The sequence below is a fragment of the Salmo salar genome, chromosome ssa20, assembly GCF_905237065.1.
Source record: "Salmo salar chromosome ssa20, Ssal_v3.1, whole genome shotgun sequence".
In the NCBI taxonomy this organism is placed as follows: domain Eukaryota; kingdom Metazoa; phylum Chordata; class Actinopteri; order Salmoniformes; family Salmonidae; genus Salmo; species Salmo salar.
In genome coordinates, this window is record NC_059461.1 from 69,989,201 (window position 1) to 70,002,034 (window position 12,834).

The 12,834-nt window shown below is 43.2% G+C and overlaps 2 protein-coding genes across 4 annotated transcripts; one reads left to right on the forward strand and one right to left on the reverse strand.

Moving 5' to 3' along the window:
• Positions 1-2,651: 2,651 nt before the first annotated feature.
• On the forward strand, positions 2,652-7,162 carry LOC106581216 (sialate O-acetylesterase). The gene is made up of 9 exons (XM_045703399.1): positions 2,652-2,655; positions 2,749-2,913; positions 3,234-3,391; positions 3,636-3,738; positions 3,871-4,042; positions 4,241-4,344; positions 6,077-6,254; positions 6,476-6,662; positions 6,810-7,162. Exons 1-9 carry the CDS (start codon positions 2,652-2,654, stop codon positions 7,014-7,016), a joined length of 1,278 nt encoding a protein of 425 aa, XP_045559355.1. The 3' UTR covers positions 7,017-7,162.
• A 595-nt stretch (positions 7,163-7,757) lies between these two features.
• tbrg1 (transforming growth factor beta regulator 1) lies at positions 7,758-12,783 on the reverse strand. Of its 3 annotated transcripts, none has more exons than XM_014163144.2 (15): positions 12,465-12,779; positions 12,038-12,210; positions 11,771-11,828; positions 11,568-11,650; positions 11,335-11,371; positions 10,784-10,846; positions 10,200-10,436; positions 9,938-10,008; positions 9,589-9,812; positions 9,336-9,475; positions 8,925-9,071; positions 8,698-8,795; positions 8,493-8,603; positions 8,147-8,291; positions 7,758-7,951 (listed from the first exon to the last, which is right to left on the reverse strand). In XM_014163144.2, exons 1-15 carry the CDS (start codon positions 12,759-12,761, stop codon positions 7,946-7,948), a joined length of 1,890 nt encoding a protein of 629 aa, XP_014018619.1. In that variant the 5' UTR covers positions 12,762-12,779; the 3' UTR covers positions 7,758-7,945. The 3 variants fall into 3 exon arrangements, with proteins under 3 accessions (XP_014018619.1, XP_014018617.1, XP_014018618.1); XM_014163142.2 differs by having other exon boundaries at positions 8,143-8,291; positions 12,465-12,778; XM_014163143.2 differs by lacking the exon at positions 10,784-10,846 and having other exon boundaries at positions 8,143-8,291; positions 12,465-12,783.
• Positions 12,784-12,834: the final 51 nt, after the last annotated feature.

Below are 12,834 nucleotides of genomic sequence, written 5' to 3' on the forward strand. Positions count from 1 at the left end.
TACACCTGCATTGCTTGCTGTTTGGGGTTTTAGGCTGGGTTTCTGTACAGCACTTTGAGATATCAGCTGATGTAAGAAGGGCCTTACAAATAAATTTGATATGTAACAAAACGTATGGCAACGGCCTATAGGGAGGAGGTCAGAGAACTGTCAGTGTGGTGCCAGGACAACAAACTCTCCCTCAATGTGAGAAAGACAAAGGAGCTGATTGTGCACTACAGGGAAAGGTGGGCCGAACAGCCCACCATTAACATTGACGGGGCTGTAGTAGAACGGGTCGAGAGTTTCAAGTTCCTTGGTGTCCACATCACCAACAAACTATCATGGTCCAAACATACAAAGACAGTTGTGAAGAGGGGACGACAAAACCTTTTCCCCCTCTGGAGACTGAAAATATTTGGCATGCGTCCCCAGATCCTCAAAAGGTTCTACAGCTGCGCCATCAAGAGCATCCTGACTGGTTGCATCGCCCCTTGGTATGGGAACTGCTCGCATCTGACCGTAAGGCGCTACAGAGGGTAGTGCGAACGGCCCAGTACATCACTGGGGCCAACCTTCCTGCCATCCAGGACCTACAGTGGGGGAAAAAAGTATTTGATCCCCTGCTGATTTTGTACATTTGCCCACTTACAAAGAAATGATCAGTCTATCATTTTAATGGTAGGTTTATTTGAACAGTGAGAGACAGAATAACAACAAAAAAATCCAGAAAAACACATGTTAAAAACTTTATAAATTGATTTCCATTTTAATGAGGGAAATAAGTATTTGACCCCTCTGCAAAACATGACTTAGCACTTGGCACAAGGCAAAACCCTTGTTGGCAATCACAGAGGTCAGACGTTTCTTGTAGTTGGCCACCAGGTTTGCACACATCTCAGGAGGGATTTTGTCCCACTCCTCTTTGCAGATCTTCATTAAATCATTAAGTTTTGAGGCTGACGTTTGGCAACTTGATCCTTCAGCTCCCTCCACAGATTTTCTATGGGATTGAGGTCTGGAGACTGGCTAGGCCACTCCAGGACCTTAATGTGCTTCTTCTTGAGCCACTCCTTTGTTGCCTTGGCCATGTGTTTTGGGTCATTGTCATGCTAGAATACCCATCCACGACCCATTTTCAATGCCCTGGCTGAGGGAAGGAGGTTCTCTCCCAAGATTTGACGGTACATGGCCCCGTCCATCATCCCTTTGATGCGGTGAAGTTGTCCTGTCCCCTTAGCAGAAAAACACCCCCAAAGCATAATGTTTCCACCTCCATGTTTGACGGTGGAGATGGTGTTCTTGGGGTCATAGGCAGCGTTCCTCCTCCTCCTAACACGGCGAGTTGAGTTGATGCCAAAGAGCTCCATTTTGGTCTCATCTGACCACAACACTTTCACCCAGTTGTCCTCTGAATCATTCAGATGTTCATTGGCAAACTTCAGACGGGCATGTATATGTGCTTTCTTGAGCAGGGGGACCTTGCGGGCACTGCAGGATTTCAGTCCTTCACGGCATAGTGTTACCAATTGTTTTCTTGGTAACTATGGTCCCAGCTGCCTTGAGATCATTGACAAGATTCTCCCGTGTAGTTCTGGGCTGATTCCTCACCGTTCTCATGATCATTGCAACTCCACAAGGTGAGATCTTGTATGGAGCCCCAGGCCGAGGGAGATTGACAGTTATTTTGTGTTTCTTCCATTTGCGAATAATCGCACCAACTGTTGTCACCTTCTCACCAAACTGCTTGGCGCCGGTCTTGTAGCCCATTCCAGCCTTGTGCAGGTCTACAATCTTGTCCCTGACATCCTTGGAGAGCTCTTTGGTCTTGGCCATGGTGGAGAGTTTGGAATCTGATTGATTGATTGCTTCTGTGGACAGGTGTCTTTTATACAGGTAACAAGCTGAGATTAGGAGCACTCCCTTTAAGAGTGTGCTCCTAATCTCAGCTCGTTACCTGTATAAAAGACAACTGGGAGCCAGAAATCTTTCTGATTGAGGGGGTCAAATACTTATTTCCCTCATTAAAATGCAAATCAATTTATAACATTTTTGACATGCGTTTTTTTCTGGATTTTTTTTCTCTTTTCTGTCTCTCACTGTTCAAATAAACCTACCATTAAAATGATAGACTGATCATTACTTTGTCAGCGGGCAAACATACAAAATCAGCAGGGGATCAAAAACTTTTTTCCCTCACTGTAAGTGTGTGAATTTAGACTATTTTCCTGTCCTGCTAAGCGCTCAAAAACGAGTACTTTTGGGTGTCAAGGTAAATGTATGGAGTAAAAGGTACATCATTTTCTTCAGGAATGTTGTGAAGTTAGTTGTCAAAAATATAAATAGTAAAGTACAGATACCCCAAAAAACTACTTAAGTAGTTCTTTCAAGTATTTTTACTTAAATACTTTACACCACTGGTATCAACAATGGTCCACCACCCAAAGGACATCCAGCCAACTTGACAACTGTGGGAATCATTGGAGTCAACACGGGCCAGCATCCATGTGGAACACTTTCAACACCTTGTAGAGTCTTTGCCCCGACAAATTGAGGCTTTTGCAACTCAAAATTAGGAAGGTTGTTACTAATGTTTTGTATGCTCTGTATATTTCAATATATTTTTCTGTTTGGATAATATTTAGATGTTATTTGACAGTCTTACTTTGAATATGTGTAATATGATTTAGTTTAATTGCCTTGAATATTGACTGGATAAATATATATTTTCTAATACAGTAGATGAATAATAGTCATTTTTGTTTCCAGACAGTGGGTTACAATTTGCCTCCTATTATGGCGATCACATGGTTCTGCAGAAGGCCCCAGAGAGGGCTGTGTTGTGGGGCTATGGACCCGATGATACTGAGGTCACGGTCTTTCTATCAGGAGGACCATTCACTAACAATGCACCTGCTGTCAGTGTGGCTGCCGGTGAGTTATCTGATCGCAACAATGCCTTTAGTTTAGCGTGACTATCCAGTCATGTCATGAAGCTGAGGATGAAGTAAGCAGAATTTCAAAGAGGAAAGTTGATAAATCCCTAAACTCATGTCAAGTTATTTTTCTAACAAATAACATTGTACTGTAAAGGTGATGGTGACACATCTGTTAGAATGAGGAAAAGGGTATGAGGAATAAAGAAAGCACCAAAATTGTTTGAAGTTAATTGTGCTGTGTTCCACTTTTTTTGCCTTGTACATAAACACATAAGGGTAACCTTCACTGATCCATGGTTTTGAATCTCTTCCCAGGGAAATGGAGGATGACCCTTGACCCAATGGAAGCTGGCGGGCCCTACAATGTGACTGCAGTCCTCCAGAACAACCACAGTATCACTCTCACAGATGTGCTGTTTGGGGATGTCTGGCTGTGTGGGGGACAGAGCAACATGGCTTTCACAACGTCTCTGGTGAAAACGGCATGATTCCAAAGATTCCCTCTGAGACTACTCTGCAATGTTAATATAAGTCTGAGTCTGCATTGTTTTAAAACATTTATTTGAGTCATTTAGCAAACGCTCTTATCCAGAGCGACTTAGAGTATTGAGTGCATTTTCATACTGGTCCCCCTTGGGAATCAAACCCACAACCAGGGCGTTGCAAGCGCCACGCTCTACCAACTGAGTTATACCATTATTATGTCTTGTCCTCAAGGTGTTCAAAGCATCAGAGGAGCTAGCTCTGGCCTCCAAGTTCCTTCAGGAGTGGAGATGCCCTGGTCTGTCCCCACAGCAAGTATGGATAGGCTCTGGAGTCAGTCTATTAGCTCAATTAGATGTGAAATTTCATGCAAATGATAGCTGTCAGCCAACTGACTAAGTGAAATGGTATTAATACATTTAATTGATAATGGGAATAAATCTTAAACCTCCTGAACAGAGTTGCTGAGTGGGGGAGGATTTCAAGCACTACTCTGCAGTGTGCTGGATGTTTGGGCGCCACTTGTACAAGGCGCTGAAGTACCCCATCGGCCTAGTGACGTCCTGCTGGGGAGGCACACCTGTAGAGGCATGGTCCTCCCCCCGAGCACTCAAACACTGTGACCTGGACAGGATTAACGGGTAAGTGTACAGGGACCCTGGAGCTTTACTCTTGCAATAGAGATGTTTGTTAGGTATGCAAATTATTGCATTTTTCTTAGGGATTGTAGATGGGTAGACTAGTGAATATTTGTGTCTTGTTCTTTTGGACTAAGAAAAATATCCTCTCATCTATGGTACTTGATATCAGTTGGACTATGTTATGTTCTTTTCATCCAGGATCCCCATGCCATATACACCTTCAATGTATTTGTCTAAGCGGACTAACTCTGTTGTGGAATGCCATGATCCATCCACTTCTCAACATGACCTCTGGTACCAAGGTAAAACAGCTTGGAGTCATCTGTTTTCTCCCATCTTTTAGCATACAGTAACAGCATACAGTAACAGCATACAAACAGCATAGAAACAGCCACGTTAACATGTCTGACATGCCCGTAAGACATTTTCTTTGCTTCAGCTCTGAAGGTGTTCTCCCTAAATGATTGTAATAAACCGGATAGATTTTTATTGGATTCATCAACAACTGCTCTCCTCTTTGTTCACTAAATGAAATCGTGACAAAACCTAATCCCCTGTGAATGTACAGTGGCAAGAAAAAGTATATGAACCCTTTGGAATTACCTGGATTTATGCATAAATTGGTCATCAAATTTGATCTGATCTACATCTAAGTCACAACAATAGACATAGTGTGCTTAACCTAGTAACACAAATTATTGTATTTTTCTTGTTTATATTGAATACATCATTTAAACATTCACACTGTAGGTTGAGAAAGTATGTGAACCTCTAGGTTAATGACTTCTCCAAGCTAATTCGAGTCAGGAACCCGCTGACCTGGAGTCCAATCAATGAGACGAGATTGGAGATGTTGTTTAGAGCTGCCTTGCCGATAACAAAACTCACAAAATTTGAATTTGCTATTCACAAGAAGCATTGCCTGATGTGACCCATGCCTCGAACAAATGAGATCTTAGAAGACCTAAGATTAAGAATTGACTTTCATAAAGTTGGAAAGAGTTACAAAAGTATCTTTAAAAGCCTTGATGTTCATCAGTCCACACTAAGACAAATTGTCTATGAATGGAGAAAGTTCAGCACAGTTGCTATTCTCCCTAGGAGTGGCCATCCTGCAAAGATGACTGCAAGAGCACAGTGCAGAACGCTCAATGAGGTTAAGAAGAATCCTAGAGTTTCAGCTAAAGACTTACAGAAATCTCTGGAACATGCTAACATCTCTGTTGACGAGTCTACAATACGTAAAACACCAAATAAGAATGGTGTTCATGGGAGGACACCATGGAAGAAGCCACTCCTGTCCAAAAAAAACATTGCTGCACATCTGAAGTTTGCAAAAGTGCACCTGGATGTTCCACAGCGCTACTGGCAAAATATTCTGTGGACAGATGAAACTACAGTTGAGTTGTTTGGAAGGACCACACAACACTGTGTGGAGAAAAAAAGGCACAGCACACCAACATCAAAACCTCATCCCAACTGTAAAGTATGGTGGAGGGAGCATCATGGTTAGGGGCTGCTTTGCTGCCTCAGGGCCTGGGCAGCGTGCTATCATTGACGGAAAAATGAATTCCCAAGTTTATCAAGACATTTTTCAGGAGAATGTCCACCAATTAAAGTTCAGAAGTTGGGTGATGCAGCAGGACAATAACCCAAAACAGAAATAAATCAACAACATTATGGTTTTAAAAGAAGAAAATACACCTTCTGGAGTGGCCCAGTCAGAGTCCTGACCTCAACCCGATTGAGATACTTTTTCCACCCTGCACTGTGAATGTTTACACGGTGTGTTCAATAAAGACATTAAAATGTATACTTGTTTATGTTATTAGTTTAAGCAGACTGTGTTGTCTATTGTGACCTAGATGAAGATCAGATCAAATTGTATGACCAATTTATGCAAAAATCCAGGTATTTCCAAAGGGTTCACATACTTTTTCTTGCAACCATCTTGAATAGTAGGAATCACTACATTGCTTTGACAATGTATCACTCCAGGATGTTATCCACTGCTTCTTACGCTGTTACGTTGATTCTGTCTATATATTTGTCCTGAGGTCTCTACATATATAAAGGCCTCCTTAAGTGAGGGATTTCCAAACATACGCTGGCACCAGACTGCAGACTATGGCTTTGCTCCCAACCTGCGTATGAAGAACACATTCATGGCCGTTGCTATGGACTTAGGAGATGAAATGTCTCCTTTTGGCAGGTAAGTAACAATCATAGAATGGATACCACAGTATTTGATAAGCCTGTACTCTTCTAAAAGCTTTAAGCAGTTCACATTTGAATACTGTGAGAATACAAGGCTATGTTCCAATATCGAAACTAACATACCACTTAGGATGCATGCATTGCATCATTCTAAGTGGTACACTAATGAGGATATTAGAATGTGGAACAAGATGTTTACCAGTGACTTTGTTCCAGTATCCATCCCCGGGACAAGCAGGGCGTGGCCTATAGACTGTCTCTAGGGGCGAGAGCTGTGGCTTATGGGGAGGAGGGCGTCTCATTCCAGGGGCCTTTCCCTAGCCGGGTCCTGGTCAATGACCAGTATCTCAACATTATTTATAACCAGAGAATCTTCGTCGCTCAATCCAAAGATATCTTTCAAGTCTGATTGCTGTACTTGTAATGTGTATTAACTTATAGTGTAGTGTTTCTACCGACCATGAACAGGATGGGCTGTATCAACTTGGTCTGAATTCTTTCTTTGGTGTTGTCAGCAGCTTGGCTCATGCAGGCTTTTCCACCTTGATAAAAGGTGTGGGTCCCAGCTCCCATACTGCAGTGGGGCGTTAACGCCGTCCAAGTGTACACGAATTACTGTTCCATGGACAATGTAGCCGGCCTGCGCTACGCATGGAGGGACTGGCCTTGTGACTTTAAGGCATGTCCTGTTTACAGTGCTGATGGGGTTCTACCTGCACCTCCCTTCACTCTCAACCGCTGGCCAGACGAGCAGTGAGACGAGAACCCCCCCCCGCTAGGAATGGATTAGTCAACCCATCTGGGTAGGAAATGTGTTTTTGAATGATACAATATGAGAAATGATTTTTACCTTGTTCTATTATTTGATGATCAATGAAATAAAATGTTTTTATTGAAATGCCAGGTGTAGTCCATTTTACATTGTCCACCAAATCAACTATAGTTAAGCAGTAAGGCAGGAGGGGGTGTGGTATATGGCCAATATACCACGGTTAAGGACTGTTAAGTGCCTGGATACAGCCCTTAGCCTTGGTATATTGGCCATATATCACAAACCCCCGAGGTGCCTTATTGTTATTAAACTGGTTACCAATGTAATTAGAACAGTAAAAATAAATGTTTTGTCATACCCGTGGTATACCAATCAGCATTCAGGGCTCGAACCACCCATTTTATAGTACTAACTACAGTATTACATACAGGGGCCAACTTGATCATCTACACAAAGAGACCTGCAGAGGGCGGTCAGATCAACTTTCTTTCACATGATAACAACAACAACGTACATTGATCGTTTAAATGGAAGAGAACATGATTCTGTAGTCTCCTCTTCTTGGTTCCTTCTAGGACTGTCAATGTCAGTACAGACGCAACTGGTCCTATTGAGAACCTCCACACAGGCGTCACCAGGCTTTCTAGAGCAGTGGTGTAGTGGAGGGTAAATGCCATTTAATTTATTTTGCACGAGCATTTACCCACCTATCACAAATAAATGCATTGAAAATATATGGAGCGTTACTTTATTAACCGCAAAAGGCGATCATCGTTTATCAGTTTTTTCTTTTCCACTACTTCACTGGTCTGGAGGTTGAGGAGGAACGGATCAGTGGCTGAAGTAAGATGTAGAAGGTTGAAGGGTGGGTGAGCTCAGAAGATGCTGGTGAGAGGAACCAGGGGATTGTGGAGTCATGCCTGGGGAAAGAAAATGGGATTGAGTGGTTGAAATCAGATCTTGACTGTGGATCGTTGACCCATAATATCATTGCTTTCTATTTCCGCTAGCAGACAACAAGAATAATAAACAAAGGCCATTATATGCTAAATGCTGAGCCTAGGGGGTGTACAGGTAGGTAGAGAAAGTGTGGCAAACTGCTCGGCCTCACCTACTAGATTGTGCTCCCCCCTGATGCTGTCATCAAAGCCCTGGTGTCTCTGGTAGGCCTCAAAGTTGACTGAGGCATCGTCCTCAGACAGGCTGTGTGGAACCTGGCCGTCGCCTGGACGACACACCTCAAAACGGATCCACTGATAACTACAGGGACATATCACACCAATAAGCAACACATAAGTTGTTCAGCTACATGTACTTTAGCAGATATGAGAGAGTATATTAAAGGTCAGTTCATCTGAACTCAGGAAATGCACCAATTACAATCTCCACAAAGATAATGTGCAACGTTCAATTAATTTCCTGTGAGGTCCATGACATTATACTTGAGTACTAGAGACGCACTTGCTGCACTTGCGTGCTCCTGGGCAGCTCTGGATCAGATTCTGGATGGTGGGGTGGGAGAAGCCGAAAAAGTCTGCTCCAGAAGGCACGATGGGTGCCACCGGTTTAGATCTGTAGGGGTATAGACGTAAGATAATGAGAGAAAAGTCATACAATGAAATGCATCCACTGATTCTGTAAGCCAGTCTGTACAGCAAGCAGGTACCTTAGAGCACCAATGGCCTTCAGCAGGTTGGAATGGCAGGTGAGGGCAGAGGAGGCAGCTATGGCATTCTGAGGGTCTTCCTCAGGCACGATCTCAAACTGGGAGGAGGGAGATGGTTTGATAAGGAAAACACTCCTCACAAAAACATAAGCTGTCTCACAGCACCTCATTGACTTACTTAGCACTTGACTTCATAATGTTTTATAGCTCCATTAGTGCGAGTGTACCTGTGGGCCACCACCCCCGTCCTTAATCTGGCAGGTGTAGAGGCACTGCTGATCAGGGCTCTTCATGCTGGCGAAGAAGCGTGTGCTACAGAAACCCACTGGGTAGATGGCACACTGGTCATGGAACAGCATCCTGTCTGTGATAATCTGGAACAAGGAAGGACATCATTCATTATTCTCTAGCCACTGATCTGAGAAGTCATGGGCTGTGTCCCAACAGTCTTAAATAGCCTCTCCTGGTCTCCTTTCATAGACACTGATCCTGACCAACATGAATGTTCTGCCTATGGTGGAAATCTGTTCAGTACTTTCAACAGAATGGTTATGCAAGTGAGGAGAACAATGTAAGATAAGTTGGACAGTGTTTATAAAGAGCAAATGTGAGGCATAAGTATGAGTTGAGACACAGACCTCCCCTAGACTGTACACAGTCAGACCCCCCAGTACTATGGGGAAGACAGGACGTCCTGAGGAGTCCAGAGCGATGGGCTGAACCAGCTTACGAGACCCCGCGTCAGCAAGCTTCCGCTTTTTTGACATTCTTTTTGGACCTGAGGAAAATGTATTTTATGGAGTCAAAGAAAATACTGTGCTACCCATCATTACAAGACATAAGAATCTGTCTTATCTACAGGTAGGCTGGTATAAACATGGCTCTACCCACCGTCGTCTTTTCCATTCTCCCTGCCTCGTTCCTTCTTAGGCTTCTTAGGAAGGCCCTCCTCTGCCCCAGAGGTCCCAGAGGCCAGGTTATGACCCACAGGCAGGACTGACGCCCCCGTTGGGACGGCACTGAAGGTCACAGGGGGGTGAGAGCTGGTAGTAGCAGCAGTGAGCAGCTCCCCCTCTGACACAGACTGGTACTGCAACAGCGATTTCAGTAAGAACCTGGAAAACAAAGCACAAGAGATGCCCGATTAGACAACAAAAACTGTTTTCAAAGTACCTGTCAATCAGTGTCCAAAAGAAAAAAAGGGGGGGAAAATGCATCAATATAGCACAGTTAAACTCACCTGCGCTCCTCTTTTGCTCGCACAAACTTCTCCTCTAAGTGGGCAACTTCATCACAGAGAGCCGCATTCTCCTGTGGGATATTCAGTTTGTGACTTCAGCCCTCGGCCTATAATACCATAGTCTACTATACATCTCCAACATTTCTCTTCCATACATCTAAGTGTTATGGTGGACGCATGTAGCATCTGAACACATTGTGTTACAGAAATAACTTGAATAATACTGATTCAAGTGATTGTCTTTAGTATGTAGAGTACTCACAAAAATCATGGCCAGTGCTGCTTTGCGTAGTCTGAGGTACTTTAGTCTGTACTTTTCGTTCTGGTTCTTGCGTGGGCCTTTCTTGGTCTTGGGCCTGGTCTCAGAGAGACCTGTGGGGGAGGGGAAGGGAGGCAGAGAGGCTGCAGAGCCAGAGCTGGAGAAGGTTGACTGGGGGGGAGACCCCATGAAAGACTGGGTGGTGAAGGACTGTAGAGCCTGCTGCCCCTCATCATCTGTCTGTGAATGGCGAGAGACCAAACTCAGTGGGCATTGCATCATAACACCACATTCAAATACTAGTGGCAATGTAGGCCATGATCCACATCATATGATTGTGCATACAATGACAATGTTATGTGGATGAGGTATATCTGGAACAGTAACTGATGCAACGCAAAATGAAAACTGTGACAGAGCAAAGTAACATGGCTACAATGACTATATAAGGAAAAAAAATATGTTAATTATCCAAACACATTGATCTTCCACTGCACTCTCCTAAATGTCTATATTTGTCAGATCAGCAGTGATAGAATTGAACTAAAGGGATTTCTTCTGACATCCTTTGCATAATGATAACTTACCAACAGTGCAAAGACTCCATTTCTGTTCTCAATCCTCTTGAATCTCCTGCTGCCTTTCTGTGTCTGCAACATAGTGGGATACTAAGGCCAAGGCTAGGTGTTGGGGAACTGACAAATGTCTTAAGGGCAGGTCTCACTGTTGTAACCTTGAATGAATAAGATCTAGCCTGTGTTAACTGCTACTTAAGAGCATCATGATGAATGTTCTAATCCTGGCACACTATAGCAGAGAGCACAATTGCATTCTCTCTGGTTCAAGGCACAGGCCTTTGATGTGCAAACCTGTCTTACGTTCAACTAACGGCCTTTCTTTCAATAACAAAAGGAAGGGAAAGCAACAGAGAAATGATATGCAGAAAGCAAAAAAAATGTATTTTTTTGTAATACTGAAATATCCACTTCGATAATGTACAGCACAAATAATGAAAATAAAGTGAACTGCTTAATTTATAGTGGCCTTGGTGTGGAGTCCATTGGAGTACAGCAAAGAAAATGGAGATGCTATGAGCTTTGGACCTATCACGGCCATTGAAGTGTCTCATTAGTCTTACCTCACGGTACATGACAGCCTCAAGGCTTGACTTCGCACTGTCCAGAAATAGAATATAAATGTGGTTATGGACAGTTGAGGAATGATTACTGGGAATATCATGCTGTTGATCTATCAGGAATGTTTTTGAAAGCTTCAAATATATATATTTTTTTTAAAAGCATGCAGTTGACGCATTTTGTCTTTATTTAAAATGCATTGTATATCTATAGAATTGATAATGATGTACTGTACTTGGACTGAACCAATCCCCTGTCAATGATTTGCTGTTTGATCTCCTTGATATGCATTGGGCGTCCAGCTGCCTCCAGTACAATCTGGGAAAGAGCAGACTGTATTGCTGCTGTATTTCACTGACAGACAGCAATCTGATTTTAAATGTCAACATGGTACATACAGTAGCCTACAGACAGTGCTGTGTTAAAAAAATACCGTACCTGCGCAGCATCAAGCCATGTGAGATTGGGCTTGTCTGCAACATCGTTAGCTGGTTCACTGTGGAAAAATAATGAATAGACATATTCATATTTAGGTAGAAAGTTTAAGACAAAGCAAATAAATATTCAAGTAAGAGACTTGTCCTCATATCATACTAGCAGAAAGACCCAACATTATATTTCCTGTGTAGTGGCAGCCTATTTGTCCTCCTACACACAACAGAATAAGGACGTGTGTGTGTATGCTGTACATTTGGCATTGCTTACCTCTCTAGAGCCTCGGCAGCTCCTGCCAGGCTGGCCATGTTGTCCAAGGCAGGGAAGAGAGAGTAGTTTCCCTGTCCGTCTGGCTCCATCTCTGACTCGAAGTTGGACAGTGTGTTCAGTGGGTCCATAGGTGAGAGAGGAGTTCCTGTGGTCTGGTTTCTGCTCGTTGAGGGCTGGAACAAGACGAAGACACACATCCAAGAACTGGTCATCTAGATTACTTTGTAGAACATAGCTACTGCATGGGAAAATAAGAGGCATGAGGATGTTTTGGAAATTGTTTGAAATGGTCATCGGCGACGGCGCATGAGCAGCTACTACCAGCTAGTTATCTATCAATGAACGCAGGCGAGAGGTTTGTAGGAAGTAGATAACTCGGCAGTTTACGCTAATGAACGTTTGTACGAGTATTCGTTTTATAACTTACCCCACTCCTGTCAATTCGTGCTTGCTCTTTTCCGTGAATCATCGGAGAACCCTGAAGCACTTCTTCGCTTGTCTCCATTGCATTGTTTACATAACTTACACGTTGCAGCAAAAGCTTGACGCTAGCAAACAAACACGTTTCCCGGAGAGTATGTTTGTTTCTAATCTCAAAAATTACTATGATGAAAGGTTTGCAAAAATCCAACAACGCGTTGTGCAGTCGACTTGTTTTTATCGCCTGAACTATTTCAGAAAACTGACGGAAACTAAGCTTCGGAGGTATTAAAACGAGCACCATGCCTTTCCTGTCATTTAATCGCTTTTTTTAGATTTGGGAAATGTAGTTCTTTATGCAGCCTGTTGTCAACAGC

What these genes read in the sequence shown, in the direction of transcription:
- LOC106581216 (XM_045703399.1), top strand. An exon ending in GAAATGTCTCCTTTTGGCAG is followed by an intron (nt 6,255 to 6,475) that starts GTAAGTAACAAT and finishes ACTTTGTTCCAG; the next exon opens with TATCCATCCCCGGGACAAGC. An exon ending in AATCCAAAGATATCTTTCAA is followed by an intron (nt 6,663 to 6,809) that starts GTCTGATTGCTG and finishes CCACCTTGATAA; the next exon opens with AAGGTGTGGGTCCCAGCTCC.
- tbrg1 (XM_014163142.2), bottom strand. Translation starts at nt 12,761, where the DNA reads ATGGTGCTCGTTTTAATACCTCCGAAGCTTAGTTTCCGTCAGTTTTCT. An exon ending in ATGGAGTCTTTGCACTGTTG is followed by an intron (nt 10,437 to 10,783) that starts GTAAGTTATCAT and finishes CGCCATTCACAG; the next exon opens with ACAGATGATGAGGGGCAGCA. An exon ending in CTGTGTACAGTCTAGGGGAG is followed by an intron (nt 9,072 to 9,335) that starts GTCTGTGTCTCA and finishes TCCTTGTTCCAG; the next exon opens with ATTATCACAGACAGGATGCT.